Source organism: Antedon bifida, chromosome 2 (assembly GCF_963402885.1).
Source record: "Antedon bifida chromosome 2, ecAntBifi1.1, whole genome shotgun sequence".
In the NCBI taxonomy this organism is placed as follows: domain Eukaryota; kingdom Metazoa; phylum Echinodermata; class Crinoidea; order Comatulida; family Antedonidae; genus Antedon; species Antedon bifida.
The window spans coordinates 28,886,643-28,906,166 of record NC_136227.1 but is presented as its reverse complement, the minus strand read 5'-3'; the positions used below and the strand labels follow the sequence as shown (position 1 = coordinate 28,906,166).

General features: G+C 32.2%; 1 protein-coding gene across 1 annotated transcript; it reads right to left on the bottom strand.

Annotated features, from left to right (window-relative positions):
* Positions 1-2,982: 2,982 nt before the first annotated feature.
* On the bottom strand, positions 2,983-19,524 carry LOC144835592 (uncharacterized). Its single transcript, XM_078690672.1, has 20 exons — positions 19,289-19,524; positions 16,377-16,715; positions 15,248-15,376; positions 14,244-14,588; positions 13,661-14,002; positions 11,097-13,205; positions 9,032-9,369; positions 8,345-8,522; positions 8,036-8,134; positions 7,747-7,816; positions 7,171-7,279; positions 6,968-7,047; positions 6,589-6,700; positions 6,162-6,262; positions 5,730-5,835; positions 5,110-5,330; positions 4,823-4,886; positions 4,481-4,581; positions 3,966-4,134; positions 2,983-3,508 (listed from the first exon to the last, which is right to left on the bottom strand). Exons 1-20 carry the CDS (start codon positions 19,329-19,331, stop codon positions 3,329-3,331), a joined length of 5,235 nt encoding a protein of 1,744 aa, XP_078546798.1. The 5' UTR covers positions 19,332-19,524; the 3' UTR covers positions 2,983-3,328.

Below are 19,524 nucleotides of genomic sequence, written 5' to 3'. Positions count from 1 at the left end.
AATTAGATACAATTAATGCAAACAAAAAATAAAAAATAGATGAATAAATAAAGTAAGGTTAGTCTAAAATCAGATATAACGCCGTAATTAATAACGTTGTTTGTAATTCCTTTCATTGTATCTTTAGTTACTGTGATCGTTTTAGAGTTTCGGTTCGATTTCAACGGAAACCGTTTGTTTCGCATACAGTGATATGTAGGCACATTCGTCACATGGACCAAGGCAATCTAACAACATGATGCTGAGCTTCGGGATCAAGGGTTTATCTGTGGCTGCGACAGGATCAGTGCCACTCTCCTAATCAGACAATGCGGAGAATATAATACAATACTCTTGTTATTTTTCGCAACTAGACACAAGATCAAAGGACTGTTCGTGTTCTTGGCAAGTGTCCTGTAGTTAGATTTTTACTTGCATGGACGATGTCCCCCACTCTTAATATCATAATCGTAACATCCTAATAACAACTTACCACCAAATGCAGGTACAAAATTAAAGGTTAAAAACAAGAATAAAAGAATCATTTTCAACAGAATAATGTCCATGGTAATAAACAAACAAGCGAAGATAAAATGACTGCACACTACGGATAATGTTTGTCGTTTTACAGAAAACAAGCGAGTAACTGAACCGAAGATCTGTTAATTACCCTTCTCTGTTGATAGGTTTTGCATTAATTAATTTAACACAAAAAGCTTTAATTCATGAAAATATCACTACAACATATGGATGGTACCAACAATTACTTATTAATTGTCGTAAGGCATTAGTCCATGCATAGTGTTACTAAGGACAGACATGAGACTTTTCAACGAGTAAACACGATTCAAGTATGCATCAATATATTGTGTCGGTTTGATCGGAGTTCAATAAGCCTAATGTACGCCAAGTATTCATCAATTAAGCTAAATACTTTTTTAAAGACTCGAATTGAAAAAATAAGATGTTTCTTAAGTGTAGGTTAACAATTAGACTGGATTTGAGTGTTATGGGTCTAACGCTTGGTTTCCAATAGAGACGCATAATTATGTCAAAGGTCACAAAATGGAATTTCCGTTTATGTTTCAAAAAAATGTTTAAAAAGTGTAAATATAAATATATATTTTTTGAACATTTGACACCAACTACAGCTGTCTACGACAAGCGGTTACCAATTTTCAAAAATCGGCGGTCATCTGTTGTAACGTCAAATTGTGAACCTTTGCGGTAGTCCGAATTGAGTAAACTTTTGATATATGCTTTTGAGACCATATTTTATTGTAATACATCAAAAAACAATTTTTGGGCAATTTTTTGGAGATTAGGCCCTTTATTTTCATATTTTGACAAGCTTAAAGAAGGACACGGATACATATTGTATTCAATTGTTATAGTTACTCAGTATGGAATCAATTACAGGTGTTTCTTTATAAATAAGCTACAATAATATAGTTAAAAATAGGAATGAAACAATTAGAACAAAATCATTGCCATCAACAATACAGTGAAACCTCTCCTTTGGACACTCTTTTAGCATCAGGCTTACATAACCTTGTATTTGTCACAGTATAATTTCTGGTAGAAAACATTCTGATCTTGTTGACATAAATAATTGTGAACCTTTGCGGTAGTCCGAATTGAGTAAACTTTTGATATATGCTTTAATTGAGACCATATTTTATTGTAATATATCAAAAAACAATTTTTGAGCAATTTTTTGGAGATTAGGCCCTTTATTTTCATATTTTGACAAGCTTAAAGAAGGACACGGATACATATTGTATTCAATTGTTATAGTTACTCAGTATGGAATCAATTACAGGTGTTTCTTTATAAATAAGCTACAATAATATAGTTAAAAATAGGAATGAAACAATTAGAACAAAATCATTGCCATCAACAATACAGTGAAACCTCTCCTTTGGACACTCTTAGTATCAGGCTTACATAACCTTGTATTTGTCACAGTATAATTTCTGGTAGAAAACATTCTGATCTTGTTGACATAAATCAAATTACTTATCTTTAATATCGATAGGCCTATTACTATTTAAAAAAAAACAGAATTGAATTGAATTGATATACCAATACATCCATTGTAATCTGTTGAATAGTTATACATATGGATGTACCCATCATGCTTTGTTACATAAACAATATAATTGTTTGCTAAGAAAATAATACATTTCCTTTTAACTAAGCTAAGCCCACTAAGCCACACAGCTGGCTTGCTGAAAGCCATGTGCCACAACCTATTTGATTAACATCTATCTTACATATAGCGCCCTCTATAATTACCGTACCTTTAGTTTTTAGTATGGATACGGTACTGTATCTTTAGCCATAACATTATGCAAATGTTTATCTAATTTATCCAATCGCTTTTTAAATCAGTTATATCCACAATTGCTTATCATTAATATTGGTATTCCAATACCTATACTAAGCTTATTGTACAATTATGCATCGAACAATGATCCGGTCGGCCTGTATTCTATACCTATCATGCTTACCTTACCGTCGTCACATAAAATGTATCGTTTCTTGTAGGTAATCCATTTCTTTATGATGCAGTTAAAACAAATTGGTTAATTTCCACAATTACTTATATCAATATGATATAATCAAAATTGAACACATGTTTGATAAATCTACTTGATCTCTTTACATGCAATACACACTTTAGATTCTCAAAACAACAACAATTGGCAACAATTCATTTGTCTGATTGTTGTAGTGGTTGTTATGTAACCTAATTTGCATGTTAGTGTGTACAAGAACGGATAACTTTATTATTATTATTCCAAACTACAGAGGTCGCTATATTTACGCTCGTGCATTTTCTTGAATTAAACTAATGTTAAGACCGTATATATAGTTTTAAAAAACAGTCAATCCATTGGCATGGCGTGGTTATTTATCCATTATTAAATCATTGTTTACGAAGTTCAACCGATCGAAAAATGATTAATTTAATAATAATTTACAAGTTGAGGAAAAACACAATTTATGACCGTAATTAAATTTCGTGTTTATGGCGCTGTTTCAAGTATGCCTACATATATTAAATTCATAAAAACAATTTACGCAGACTTACTAAATGATTGTATTGAATATTATACAGAATTACATATTAATATTATCTGCCCCAAATTCATATTACTATTTTAATTTACTAATTAAAATTTGTTCTACGCAATACATAAATGGATAACCAATATCCAAGAGATCTCAAGTACGTAATAAACTACAGTGCCATTAAGCTGTGCCTAGCCTGCCTTTGCGTTGCGGTCTAGCATGCATTTGCTGCCTATATAGTAAGGTTCTTCAGTGGTGGTTTGCTGCCTGCCTAGTCACTTTCTAGAGGTGGCATGGTGGGATCTTCATGTTCAATAATCGCATTGCTTATTGGTCGGTGGTAGGATGGGTCGTCAGTCTTATCAGGCACTTTAGTGTTCTGATCTGTCATAGTAAACGCGGTATCTGGATGGGTACGGTTGGCCGACTTCTTCTTGCATGCATATTGAACCTATAGTTAATGAACATAATTATTATACAACATTATTTCTTATAGCAGAAACCATAGTAAATCATTCACAAAACAAATGAAAGAAACATTTCAGATTTCACATGAACGAACCTAATGAATCACAAGCCTCCTCAAAATTGTGCTGCTGCAGCTTTGTGTTAAAGGATAATACATTAAACGCTCAGAAATGCAGAAATTTACACAGAGAGCATGCTATTTAATATGTTGATCCATATTGACGATACAGATAATTAGAGATTTTAATAACCTTTTTGACTTCACCAATATATCGATTTTTCTGAAAATCAATATGCATGGTCTGTTAGTACAGTGTGTGGCCGAAAAAACAAGTATGGACGATAACTTGAAATTGTGGGAGTCATCAAAACAAACTTGCATACATATAAAACAATTATAAAAGAGATTATTATTTAAATCCAAATTGAACAATTACTACCTCATTACTGAAGACACACTGAGAGAGCCAGATGAAGAAACCTTGCAATGAGTTCATAATGACAAATATGTATTCCATGACTTTGGAACCACTGAAGATGATGATGATACCAAAAATCCATGGTAGTCCAACTACAGGTGCAAGAAGAATTATTCCGTAAGCCAATGATCTTAAATAAAAACAGAAACAGGATTGTTATTATTACTACGTATATAAATACACACCTAAAAGAGAGGTTGTAAGTTAGATTAATTAATTTGTATACTGTCATTATTATTATTATTATGACCCAGATAATTAGACATTGTGACATCCACTTTTACTGTTGCACTTACGCTCTCTTTATGAATATGTAGGCATCTTATGAATATGTAGGCCTCTTATGAATATGTAGGCCTCGTATGTACGTTTTACGGCCTAATAATCTCTCAGTCTCTTATTTTCTAATTTTTCTTCTCTGTATAATATTATATTATTGCTGATATTGGTAATAATGACTCATCATCATCACATACCTGATACGTTTGTTTGTATTCTTGTCCTCTACGGATTGTTGTGGAAGTCGAGTTTTCGTGAATGCTATGTACCCGATGACAACAATTTGTACAATGATAATCTACACAAAAAAGGCATATTTTCCTAAGATAGCGTATTGTAGTAGATTGTTGTAACATGATGACACAATCTAATGAGGGTAGTTCAGTTTTCTACTTTTTGTGTTTGTATTGTAATCATGATGGGAATATATCATGGGGAATGGAAGTGAGACTTACAGGGAATCAGTTAATAGAATAGAATAAGCAGGCAGAAAAATGCAGCATCACTTAAAGGGACACCACAAACACACTGTTACTTACCACAAGTGCAATAGTCATTGGTATAGTGAAAGTCCAGATTGCAAAGCCCATATTCAACCAGCACCTATGAATTAAAATAATACAGATTATTTTTGCATTTGATCTTTTTCCAGATATCATAACAAACTGGTAATACAAGAAAACCGATTAACAGTAAATAAGTGTAAAGGGTATTTATAATTTGGAGGATTGGATCGACTTGGTAATATACAATGCAACACAAGATTTTAAAAAGCATGCTGAGTACGCTGGTTCACCGTAGAAAAGAAAAATAGAATATATATTACACATCTTCGGAAACGTATTTAGCCCTCGTACATCCAGCCGTCACGACCACTATTATGATAGGCACTATCCAACCAAGATAACGACTAAATAAAAAGCGTCGTTCGTGGTTAACAAACGGATGTTTGATCTTGATGTACACGTCTGTAGACACAATTAGCATCCATGCAAAGGCGGCTAAAAGACTGTAATGTAAGCAACCAGCAATGACAGCACACACAATCTGGAAAAAATGTAACGATGATGATGAATTTACAGCAGATGGATAATTCTCGACTATGGTGGATTCATGAGGAATTTCAAGGTCATTGACTAGTCTGAAGAGGGGTGGGGTGTAGAGGTAGAATTAAGAGTTCCTCCCCTGGCTACAGTTTCACATCGTTCTCAGTTTAAAAAACAAAAGTCATGAAGAGCATAACTATTCTGAATCGGTAAAAGCTTGTGATGTTGTTATCTTCCAGAGTTCCGCGTCCCTAAGATATGCACCTCCCCATGCATGTCTCAATATCATGTGTTTGTTTACGGTGGAGAAAGTCGAAGAACTAAGTGGAAAAGCATGTAATGCAACACCTTATTAACCAAACTGTTTTCCTATCTTTGAACAGCATTTAAACAAACATACCTCGTTTTTAACATTCACACCTAGGAAGGCATAGAAGAAATTGACGATAAGTAGAGCAACCACCAGATGACACAGGATTTTATGCCGCTCAGAATTTCTTAAATTTCTGAAAGTGATTTTAAAATACAATGTTTAGCATGTACTCTTGTTTGAGATATTAATGGAAACCAGTAAAAGTAATACACAAAAAGGAAGTCACTTTGCTAATTATAAGGTTATGCTGAAATGTAGACAAAGTTTTAGCAAAAACCGACTTACATAGCAGTAAAAATAAAGAACTATAAAATGTATAACTTATTTTTAACATTAAATATTATAAAGAGTAAAGAGTTTATAAAAGTTAAATACACTTTTTAATGAAACACACTAAAAAGCTATAATAACTTGTTGTTGGTTATGACTTGTATCTTACATAGTCTGTGAATAACTTACTTGAAACTGTATACAGTAATCAGGATTATAACAAGAAACAAACTGGAAATTGCAAGTCCAACGTTAGTAATTATTGATAAAGTCCTGTCATTAATATTTGACTACAAAAACATAAAATTAGAAATTACAATCAATATAACTACATACTTACAACAACAGTAAACAACAATACCACGCACATCTTCGTATTTTCATAATACTCAACAGTATTCAATATTAAAAAATATTAGCAACTATTAGTGAGCATTATTTAAACATACTCTGTTTATTTCTAAGATACTACTTGATTTTACAAGAGTAGTCTATAAAACGGTAATGAAAATGGTGAAGAGATGTTGAAGACCGAGTTTGGTATACAATCATCATAAACCCAGAATAATATTTCAATCTTCCCCGATTTCAATTTATATAAAACTGAATTTTTTACCTCTGTCGGTTTCAACAAAACAACAAATGACGTCATGTGTGTACAATCGCATATCACGCCGTTGGTACGGTTGTTATAACTTAGAGTAGAACAACCTTCTGTTAACCACATCCTTGGCAATTTATAAAATGTAAAATTAACAGAAATATACGTTACTATAATAATAATTATCATCATCAGAGCCATAATTGAAAATGTTCATCAACAATGTTATTATTATCATCTTAATCATGAAGCATAACCATATGCTTTAGACAACTCTTATGATAGCTTGTTAGGACGTATAAAAAAATTAGACAAATGACAGGCGACGGCTCATCCAAACTCGTCCGCGTCGCCACTTGACATTGATAAAATCTCAAAATAAGTGCATACTCACGCCTCTGAAGAAACATTTTTAGTAAAATGGCATTCGTGTTTATATTGTAGAACACTCGTAGAATTTTCTTCTGTAATATTCTTGATTATGAACATTAAAAACAAAATTGTATTATATAATAACTATACATTTTTAAAGCGCATTACGAATTGTAAAGTACTATAATACCGATATTTATATATATATATATGTCAGTATCTTACCTGAATATTAGGAAACTTAATCTCTACATTCATGCTAATTTTCCTGCCTTTATCATCATATACGTCAATAGTGACAATGTCAGATGCACTGAATAGTGTCGTATCGTCTCTGTTGTAATACAAAATGATTTAACATTATTTAAAAGTCAAAAGGCATATACTCAATGTATAATTAAAATAGTGATGTAATTAGGCTATAGTTTTGGAAAAAAAACCATTGATTTTAAATCCTACTAAAATCAATAGTTCACACTTTAACACTGCAGGAATTAGAAGATATGTTACTAAAAATAAGCAAGAAATAATTGTATTATGTACAAGCCTACTGTATATAGTCTCTACTTTTATGTATTGAGTTGAATTTAGTATCTGATACCAATTAAGCAGAAGACAAAAGTCTACATTGATTACGAAAACTTAAAAGGAAAAAATAGAAATGTAACAGTCTAATCATCCCGCTCATGAAATAGGAAAATGGCATAAAATAGTGGAAAGGGTTATTGGAAGACGAGAGGCGGAACTGGTGATGATGAATGTACAATGAATGGTTAGGAATAATGGTGCTTAATAACTTACTGATTTTCTACGTTGAAACGAGTACCTGGGTCAACAGTTTCCAACTCTGCAATGATTGTGAAGTTTCCATCTATATATTACAAAGTAGTGAAAATATTTGCAGAAAAGCAATATTAGTAAAAAAAATATTCGATTGAAAGTATTTTGAAATGTATACGCATTGTTGCAGTGCACCCACAAAGTAGGTAATTACATGTAAGTATAAAGTGTATTATGGTGTCTCCACATGTTAATGGTTCATATAAAATAAATAAATAGCTAGTAACTTATTAGTATGTGAAAATCCCACCTTTTTCTATAGGACTGTCAGTTGATGTCGAGAATGTAATGCTATCTGGTCCTGATGTTAAAGCAATGTTTTCTACTTCTGGCGATGTTGTTATGATAACTGAAAATACACGTAATATGTTATCATAGTAGAAATTGTAATTGTTTTAAATGCCAAAATAAACAACAATATTTAGAGGTATATGTCCTCTTTTTCGCCGAAACACTATTTATTTTGCATTAGCTTCTAAATTCTCAATGTCAGTCAATATTTTCAGAATAATGTTCATAATAGTAGATCATATTTTTGGCAAAAAATCAAAATATTTACCTTTAGTAACCGTAAGGTCAGTGGTGGTAGTGATATCGGTAGTAGCTGGATTGGTCATAGTATCGGTAGTAGCAGGATTAGTGGAATTAGTAGTAGCTGGATTAGTAGAAGAAATATCGGTAGTTCCAGGATTAGTTGAAGTAGTATCTGTAGTCGCAGGGTTCATAATAGTAGTATCCGTATAGTACCGCGATTAGTAAGAAAGAGAAAAAAAGATTAGTAGAAATATTATAAGTTAAAGCAGGATTAGTAGAAATAAGCCTAAGATGTATCGGGGTTTTTTATACGGTTTGAATTCTTTGAATTTTGTGATGTTTTTTTAAAATCAAACGAAAGACCAAATTAATGTTTATTAATATCATGTCGACTCGATCATCAATCCAATTTCATCAGGGAAGAGTTAAATTACATTGTATTATTATTAGAGATAAATTAATTGTAATTTAACTCTTCCCTGGTTTCATCAACCAAAATGGTTTGTTCAAGCAGTGATGTTATGATTTGTAAAAGTTTCTTCAATTTTTTCTGTTTGTTATACTTGAGCTTTTGAAATATTCTGTTCGGACAGCTTCTTCAGAATATTGAATAACTGCCGAGGTTAGTTTTTGCTAATATTTTTTCATTTTTGTTTTGGGATTGTCAATATGAATATCTAAAAACCAGATAAACATTTTTAATAATCCTACCTGTGTACACTATAATATCAGCAGAGAAACCTTTACGTTGTCCACTACTGTCGGTACGAAACATAACAATCAATGTGTTACTTGTCGACAAGATATCTGGTGGCAAGTCTGTATCGCAGTATTTGAATGTAGTATTTCCGTCGTCAACTGACACATAATCAAAACAATCGAGTTCGAGAAGAAAATCAGAGAATTTGAGCAATAGTAAATGTCCAGAATTTGTACGAAACGTCCAATTGTAGCTCAGATTATCATCATAGTTGCTGGGATAATTTGGTGATGTAATATTCATCGACTGCTTTGGAATTAGAAAGTATTCGTCAGACCATTCCGTTTGACCTTTGAAGGGAAACACATTCATTTATGTTTTATAATCCTAAACAACAGAGACAATCAATATTTTTTTTACAATTACACCGTAGTGTTTTTTAATTGTTTTCTGGCCTAATCTTTATCATAATTTTATATTAATACTATAGTCAGCATATCAATTTTATCCCGTAAGTAAGCGACACGCGCGCTGTACACCTTGAAACGCCGCGGCCAAATTGTGCAAAAATCACTATTTTCAACATGTTTTCTCCACTAATAATCGTCGGATTTACCTGGTTCAAACGGTAAAAAGTGTATAAATGAAAGCTTCATATTATTTCATAAATCACATAACTTTTAAGTGTATTTATTATCTCATCAGAAAATCCAGTTTTTAATTACAATTTACATTAAAAAAGTTTTTTCAAGTCCAAATATTGAGGAAACTAAAAAGTCTAATTTTGTTTTATACATTTTGTTTTTTTTTAAAAAAACATGATATTTCAATGCTAAAACAATTGGGGGTCCATGTAAATTTGACTAGCGAGACAGATCCGCACGGTTTTGATTAGGTGTACGCATTTATGCCTGGTAACTTTCATTATACCAGATTGTAATCGTAACACATAGGGTTCATGTAACAACAGTTATCACATATTTACCATTTGTACAGTATATAATATATAAATTCCTTTACTGTACTATTAAATTTGTGTTTGAATTATCTGATCCCGTTTTCATGACACCGCTATAATGTGACTACCCTATCAATAATGGAAGCGTCTAAATCTTCAATCACACGAAGTCTGCAGTGAAATTGCTGGAGAGTGAAATCTGCGCGCACTGCAGTTCGCATGCACTGAATTAAATTGCGCTAAACTTAATAGGATAACATTGATATGTCTTTCTTTCTTAGCAACATTGCCCAGGACATTTATTAACTTAGCACGATTAAAATATATGTATTCTTTTTTAATATAGACATTAATAAACAAATTTTAGATGAAATTTCTCAGTTTACTGTTTTGGTAAGCCAAGCAGCGAAAACTGGGTTTCATAAATCATCTGTAAGGCACTGTATGTACGATGATGAGTATTACTTTCTTTGGTATTTTGTGTGTTCGTTCCCACTTTTAATATTTCCCAGTAGTCATGTCACAATATTCAAATACATAGTGAAGACATAAATGGTGGTGACATAATGACAATTTGTATACTCGAAAATATTAACACAGATATCAAATAAAATATTACACATCTATCACAAGAATCATCAATGTAACTTTTGGCAAGTAAAAAGTAATACAGGATTATCACACACTTATTTGAATATATTTCTATAAAGATATACATTTAGCAGTTGGTCCATCTACAAGTTACACAGTCACACATTATTTATTCTTTCCAACAATTGTATTAAAAAATGATTACATTTTAAATAATGTCATGTGTTTGTAAAATGTTAAGATAATCTTTCGAAAAATAAATTTACAGATAACAGATCAATGATAAGATCAATTTAAGAAAGTTCCAACACACAAAGATGATTGTAACGTGTTGAGCTTATTTCGAATCTATAAACATGAAAATTAATAGAATAAGAAAATAGATTTAGGGCGGTGTATGTCCTCTTCTTCGCCGAAACTATTTATTTTGCATTAGCTTCTAAATTTTCAATGTCAGTCTGTTCAGAATAATGTTCATAATAGTAGATCATTTTTTTGGCGTAAACAGTAAAACATCAAGATATTTACCTTTAGTAACCGTGAGTTCAGTGGTGGTAGTGATATCGGTAGTAGCTGGATTGGTCGTAGTATCGTTAGTAGCAGGAATAATATTAGAGGAATCAGTAGTAGCTGGATTAGTATTAGTAGTATCGGTAGTAGGATTAGAAAGCGTATCTGTAGTAGCAGGATTAGGAGAAATAATATCGGTAGTTTCAGGATTAGTTAAAGTAGTATCTGTAGTAGAAGGATTAGTAAAAATAATATAGATAGTACCAGGATTAGTAAAAATAATATAGATAGTACCAGGATTAGTAGTCATAGTATCGGTAGTAGCAGGGTTAGTAGTCATAGTATTGGTAGTAGCAGGGTTAGTAGTCATAGTATCGGTAGTAGCAGGGTTAGTAGTCATAGTATCGGTAGTAGCAGGGTTAGTAGTCATAGTATCGGTAGTAGCAAGGTTAGTAGTCATAGTATCGGTAGTAGCAGGGTTAGTAGTCATAGTATCGGTAGTAGCAGGGTTAGTAGTCATAGTATCGGTAGTAGCAGGGTTAGTAGTCATAGTATCGGTAGTAGCAGGGTTAGTAGTCATAGTATCGGTAGTAGCAAGGTTAGTAGTCATAGTATCGGTAGTAGCAGGGTTAGTAGTCATAGTATCGGTAGTAGCAGGGTTAGTAGTCATAGTATCGGTAGTAGCAGGGTTAGTAGTCATAGTATTGGTAGTAGCAGGGTTAGTAGTCATAGTATTGGTAGTAGCAGGGTTAGTAGTCATAGTATTGGTAGTAGCAGGGTTAGTAGTCATAGTATCGGTAGTAGCAGGGTTAGTAGTCATAGTATCGGTAGTAGCAGGGTTAGTAGTCATAGTATCGGTAGTAGCAAGGTTAGTAGTCATAGTATTGGTAGTAGCAGGGTTAGTAGTCATAGTATTGGTAGTAGCAGGGTTAGTAGTCATAGTATCGGTAGTAGCAGGGTTAGTAGTCATAGTATCGGTAGTAGCAGGGTTAGTAGTCATAGTATCGGTAGTAGCAGGGTTAGTAGTCATAGTATCGGTAGTAGCAGGGTTAGTAGTCATAGTATCGGTAGTAGCAAGGTTAGTAGTCATAGTATCGGTAGTAGCAGGGTTAGTAGTCATAGTATCGGTAGTAGCAGGGTTAGTAGTCATAGTATCGGTAGTAGCAGGATTAGTAGTCATAGTATCGGTAGTAGCAGGGTTAGTAGTCATAGTATCGGTAGTAGCAGGGTTAGTAGTCATAGTATCGGTAGTAGCAGGATTAGTAGTCATAGTATCGGTAGTAGCAGGGTTAGTAGTCATAGTATCGGTAGTAGCAGGGTTAGTAGTCATAGTATCGGTAGTAGCAGGGTTAGTAGTCATAGTATCGGTAGTAGCAGGGTTAGTAGTCATAGTATCGGTAGTAGCAGGGTTAGTAGTCATAGTATCGGTAGTAGCAGGATTAGTAGTCATAGTATCGGTAGTAGCAGGGTTAGTAGTCATAGTATCGGTAGTAGCAGGGTTAGTAGTCATAGTATCGGTAGTAGCAGGGTTAGTAGTCATAGTATCGGTAGTAGCAGGATTAGTAGTCATAGTATCGGTAGTAGCAGGGTTAGTAGTCATAGTATCGGTAGTAGCAGGGTTAGTAGTCATAGTATCGGTAGTAGCAGGGTTAGTAGTCATAGTATCGGTAGTAGCAGGGTTAGTAGTCATAGTATCGGTAGTAGCAGGGTTAGTAGTCATAGTATCGGTAGTAGCAGGGTTAGTAGTCATAGTATCGGTAGTAGCAGGGTTAGTAGTCATAGTATTGGTAGTAGCAGGGTTAGTAGTCATAGTATCGGTAGTAGCAGGGTTAGTAGTCATAGTATCGGTAGTAGCAGGATTAGTAGTCGTAGTATCGGTAGTAGCAGGGTTAGTAGTCATAGTATCGGTAGTAGCAAGGTTAGTAGTCATAGTATCGGTAGTAGCAGGGTTAGTAGTGATAGTATCGGTAGTAGCAGGATTAGTAGTCGTAGTATTAGTAGTAGCAGGATCCATAATTGTATTATCCGTAGTACCAAGATTAGTAGAAATAATATCAGTAGTAGCAAGATTATTAGAAGTAGGTGTATCGGTTGTATATACGGTTGTGGTATCCTTTGAAGTTGGTGCTGTTTTCAAAAAGGTCCAATTAACGTTACAGTATTCATTAGATATCATCGGTTCGCAATTTGACGTTTGGGCCACGATGACAATTGATTTGAATAAACTATGATAATCATATTAATAATAAAAATAATGGCTCGTTCAGCTAAAATGCAACTAAAACTTTCGCGCGCGCAATACTAATTTTTGTTTATGTTTAAATGTTAAATTAAGATAGTTATGGAAAATACTCTTTGTTATAGAAATGTGAATGACATAATTATTAACTATCACATGTTTTCTATAAAACAAAATACTTCGATTAAAATAGATTAACAAATTTAAATAAATAAACATGCATACTGTTACACTCGTCCCTGATAAAATCATTTTTCAATATTTTTTAGTATTTTAATTTGGTATTATGGAAGAACATCATCAATGCTTATAAACAAGTACTACATTTAAATTAATATCCTACCGTTGTAAACTTTAATGCCAGAAGAAAAACCTCTACGTTGTCCACTGTTATCGGTACTAAACTTAACAATCAACGTGTTACTTATAGACAAGGTGTCTGGTGGCACATCCTGACCGTCGTACCTGACAAGCGTACTTCCATCATCAACTGACACATAATCATAGTTTTCTTCGACATAAAGATCATAGAATGTGAGCAACAATAAATGTCCAGGATATGTACGAAACGTCCAATTGTAGCTCAGATTATCATCATACTTGTTTTGGTGATGATAATGTGGTGATGTAATATTCTTCGACTGATTTGGATATAAAAAGTATTCGAAAGACCATTCCGTTTGACCTTTAACAAACGAAAAACATTCATTAAGTAAAACTATGTTTAAATAATCCGAAACAATATACACTGATATAACAAGGGAAGAGTTAACCCTGGATATAACCATAGTAATTATTTATCGATTACAACGCTGGTGTTGAATGTGAATGACACATTTGTTGACTGTCACGTATTTTCTATATTGTGCATATTAAAACAAAATACATATCAATTAAAAATAGAATAAAATATTAAATAAACATACCTTCAAAACTTTCACTAACAAAAATATCATCAACAACTATAAGTCCTTTTGATGAGGTGTTTCCGAAAGCAATTCCGCGAATCAATATATTTGGAATTAAACTGTTATTAAATATTGCACTTGCAAATTCCCATCCACCACTCGCTGTTTCATGAATGACAATGAAATCCTCAACAAAGCCATCTAAATAATATGTTACTTGAAGCTTCTGAGTGTAAGTTTGACTGCTTATGTAATAATAAAACTGAATAGATGCGTATTTCCAATTAGTTGGGAAATCTGTAAATTGAATATCTGCAACATGCCCTTGTTCATCAGAAGAATCAATATAAATATAATAATTTCCTTTAAAAGATAATGGAAACAAAGTGGTTAATAATACGATGTTGTCATTCGATTTTTAAATGATTTACTCTATTTTTAAACACCCAAAAACTAATACTTAAATAACCTACTTAATCTACAGTAACTAAACTAAACTAAACTAAACCAAGAACAATTTTAATCACTTTAACATCTTTTCTAGCCATTTAATAGTGTTTTAATAAGTTGTATCATCTAAAAATGTTTAATGAAAAAAAATGTGATTTTCTATGTATATAATGTGTATAGATTTACTTTTATCCTATATTATAATATAATATATGATATGTGTAATATTTTAATACAAAGAGTAAGAGGTAGACTAATATTATGTCATTATGTTAAAAATCTATTTTATGGCAATAAAAGTGGGACGAGCTAACGAAGGAGATAACACTAAACTAAACTTTGCTAGTGATTAGTATTATTTGTGTGTATAGCGGTGCTAAAATAAGTTTCTAACTCCCCAATGAATGATGAGGAAACATTATTTAGATCAGTATTAATTGTATGTTTTCTATAATTACTATAGTGGAAATGGTGAATGGCCAGTATGTGAATCATTGTGTGTGTTCTTGCTAAAAATGGCACGTACTGAAAATGATTGCTGAAGTGTTTATGTGGAGGGGTTTCTAACTTACTAGTGGAGCCTGAGTGGCCAGAATTTGAATTGCTTATACTATTATTTGAGCGTTGCCACCCTGGTGAATGAGCATCAGGAGTCCAACCATTAAAATCATATTCAAAGTCAGCGCAAAAGCCTTCTGTTTCTATATTAAAAATAAGGTTAAGAAAAAATGTAAAGAAATTAGTTGTTTCACTTATAGTAAATAAAGCGTTAATATATACCGCCCGGTGATAAACAGAAAATGTATTAATTTTAATAAACGATAAGATGAGGAAATCTGTGAGAATGAGTCGCCATAACCGAGATTCCAACCCGGAACCTTCTGCTTGATAAGCAGATGTCCTAACCATTAGACCAATGGGGTTTCATGGTATTGTTCAAATCAGATCGAATAACGACTCTCAGCGTGTAGCAATAATAGAATATAAACAATAATATAAAACAATAATAATAAACAAGAGAATTCCAAATATTCAAAGTGTGTAAGTTACAGAACTTATTAGAAATTTTGTTTAGAAATGCCAAATATGGACAAAAGATGATATAAGCAAAATGAGCCACGTTATAGAAAATTTAAAATATAAAGACTACTGTAACCTAAATATTTATTAATATAATAATTTACTTTAAAATTTAAAATAACATTCGTAATAGCCTACTGTTGTACACGTCAATACCAGCAGAGAAACCTTTACGTTGTCCACTGTCATCAGTAATAAACATAACAATTAACGTATTACTTATAGACAAGGTATCTGGTGGTTTGACATCTCCTTCGTATCTGACAGTAGTTTTCCCATCAAAAACTAACAAATCATCATAGACGTTTTCGACATGAAACTCGCTATAGAATCGGAGCAAAAGTGAATGTCCAGGATAGGTACGAAACGTCCAATTTCAGATTAATATCATATTTGCTGGGATAATTAACCTTTAAAGTAATATTCGTAAGTAAGTATTCATAAATCGACAATTATTTGCGAAAAAAATCCAAATTTAGCGAAAACTAACCATGAGAATTTCAGAAGAATGAATAACTAAATGAATTGAATAACTGTCAAGGTTAGTTTTCGCTAATCTTTGTTATTTTCGCAAAAAAATTATGAATATCTAAAAACATATGAACATGTTTAATCACCTACCGTTGTACACTTTAACATTAGCAAAGAAACCTTTACGTTGTCCTATACTGTCGGTACGAAACATAACAATCAATGTGTTACTTGTCGACAAGATGTCTGGTGGCAAGTCTGTATTGCAGTATTTGAATGTAGTATTTCCGTCGTCAACTGATACATAATCATGAAAGTTGGCTTCGAGATGAAAATCAGAAAATGTGAGCAACAATAAATGTCCAGGATATGTACTAAACGTCCAATTGTAGCTCAGATCAATATCATAGTTGTTGGGATAATTTGGTGATGTAATATTCCTAGACTGCTTTGGACATAGAAAGTACTCGCCAGACCATTCCGTTTGACCTTTAAAAACGAAAAAAATTCATTTAGTTTAGATAATCGATATGAATTCAATAACAGTAATTTATTTTTAGTCTACAGCTCACTATGTTGGTCGATTGGTCGGATTGTTGGTCGGTTGGCTCAAATTTGAGCACGCGACTGCAGCTATGTATATGGCCTTGTTAGATTACAACTGTGCTTGTTGTTGCTTAGTCTTACTATAGTCAGTCAGTTTAGTTTTCTCAGTCCCACTGTTAAGCCTGTTATTGCGAACCCAGCAAAAACTAGGTTATAATAAAAGTGGTTCGACAATGCAAAACAAATGTGTCATTAATTATCAATTATCTTCTGCATTAATGAGAATGAATGAATTAATAAGATGCGTGCCTTTTGTTGTTTCGTTCCACTTTTAATATCTTGAAGTAACCATATTAAAATACTAAAAGCATATTGAACTACACATAGTGGTTACAACAATGCGCCTACTATCAAAAGAATGATCAATTTAACCTTTAGCAAGTAAAACTTAGTATAGGATTAGTACACATACTTATTTGAATATTTTTATAAATAATATACATGTTTGATCCATCTCTAAGAAGTAACATATCATTTAATATTCATTTCATTATTTTCATTAAAAATCACAAAAATAATAATAAAAGACTAAAATGAAATGGCATATTTTTGTAAAACGTTAGGAAAAATAAATTACAGATAACAGATTAATAAAAGATACATTTTAGAAACAAACAAATTATGCCTTTTTTGATTCTATAAACATATCAAATATAATAAGATTCAGGGTGACCCAATTAATCCTTAACAAACAAGTAGTTTCCATTGGGTATAACAAGTGTGAACATTGAAAAAAGCAACAATGAGGAAAAAACTTTGGTTGAACTTACCAAAAGAAAAGTAATTTAAGTTGATTACAAGGAATATAAATGTTTTCAACAGAACACGTCCCATAGTAACTTGGAACAGGCGACGATGAAATATTACTACTATTTCACGAAATACAGTAGGCCTAGACTGCATATGTCTTTCAGAGAAATCATAACACTCCAATCCTAACATCAGATTTAACAGTCTTAATTATTCTTATCTGTTAATATTCTACATATTGCAGTATTTTATGAATTTAATGATGACAATATTACACATTATTTCAAGTGCTATTGTCTGCATATTTACCGTTTCTTAGCAAAACTCAACATAGGCCTAGTTATTAGATTTGATGTCTCCATCGGCACTATTGAAAAAACATTAATTTTTTATGGGTAAACAACATTCAAGCGTGTTTCAATATTGTTTATTTTTAATAAAGGTTAAATTCAGTCAAAGACTTGGTCTTGTAAAAAATGTCCATGTTTAATGTTTACTACTGAGTTAGAAGTTATAATCAGTAGTGAGTTTTTAATAAATAAAGAAAAGGCAAATAAAATGTGGTCAGATATGGACCGTAACAATTTATCAATGTATAAAATTAACGTTTATAAAATTGATATTTAAGTAAAGTAAAATATAACTATTTTTTGATTGCCTGAATGAGATAAAAATCATAAAGAATTCTGTGCTAAATTATAGGTACATTGTCAAGGATTGAACACTGGGCAAAGTGCATCTGGTTTACTTATGAAAAAGTGTATAAATTAGAGGAAATGTTTTTTTTTCTTCTTTCCTTAATATAAAAATGCAATTGTAGGAGTGACATATAAGATGTATTGAAAGTTATTTAATGTCAGTTGTATTTTATTATAATATTATTACATTAATCAAGTGCAATGCATTGTAAACGAACATTTTATTGATGAAGAAATAAAAGTGGCTCGAACCTACATAAGACAAAAAGGGTTAAATTCATCCCTAATAACAATTTTTTATAGGACGTAAAATTAAAAGCTAAGTTGTTGACAGTTTTCAATTCTGCAATGATTGTGTAGTTTCCATCTAAAGGGGTGAAATTTTAGCAAGGAAAAGCCATACTAGTAAATTATCAAGATATTTACCTTTAGGAACCGTAAGGTCAGTGGTGGTAGTGATATCGGTAGTTTCAGAATTAGTTGAAGTAATATCTGTAGTAGCAGGATTAGTAGACATAATATAGATAGTACCAGGTTTAGTAGTCGTAGTATCGCTAGTAGCAGGATTAGTAGTCGTAGTATTGGTAGTAGCAGGATTAGTAGTCGTAGTATTGGTAGTAGCAGGATTAGTAGTCATAGTATTGGTAGTAACAGGATTAGTAGTCGTAGTATTGGTAGGAGCAGGATTCATAATTGTATCATCCGTAGTACCAAGGTTAGTAGAAATAATATCAGTAGTAGCAAGATTATTAGAAGTAGATGTATCGGTTGTATATACGGTTGTGGTATCCTTTGAAGTTGGTGCTGTTTTAAAAAAGGTCCAATTAACATTAAAGTATTCATTCTATATCATCGGTTCGCAATTTGACGTTTGGGCCACGATGACAATTGATTTAAATAAACTATAATAATCATATTAATAATAATAATATTAATAATAATGAAATAAAATGCAACTACAACTTGAATTGCGCGCAATAGAATAAAATATTTAAAAAATAAACATACCTTCAGAACTTTCACTAATAAAAATATCATCAATAGCTATCATTGTGGAATTTCCGGAAGAAGATCCGGGCGAACCTCTAATTATTATGCTAGTTGGCTTTAATCTGTTATTAAATGTTGCACTTTCAAATTCCCATCCGCTCGATGTTTCATGATGAATTTCAATCAATGTGTTATCTGAGTTGGGATCTGAGATACCTACTACTAGGGAGTAATGTTGTGTTGAGCTGCTTATA

Bases quoted from the DNA above. Each gene is read 5' to 3' on its own strand.
- LOC144835592 (XM_078690672.1), bottom strand. From the start codon at position 19,331: ATGATAGCTATTGATGATATTTTTATTAGTGAAAGTTCTGAAG. The intron at 4,582-4,822 runs GTAAGTAACAGT...TTTTTTGTGTAG, and splicing joins CAATGACTATTGCACTTGTG to ATTATCATTGTACAAATTGT. The intron at 3,509-3,965 runs GTAGTAATTGTT...CATTAACTATAG, and splicing joins AGTGTGTCTTCAGTAATGAG to GTTCAATATGCATGCAAGAA.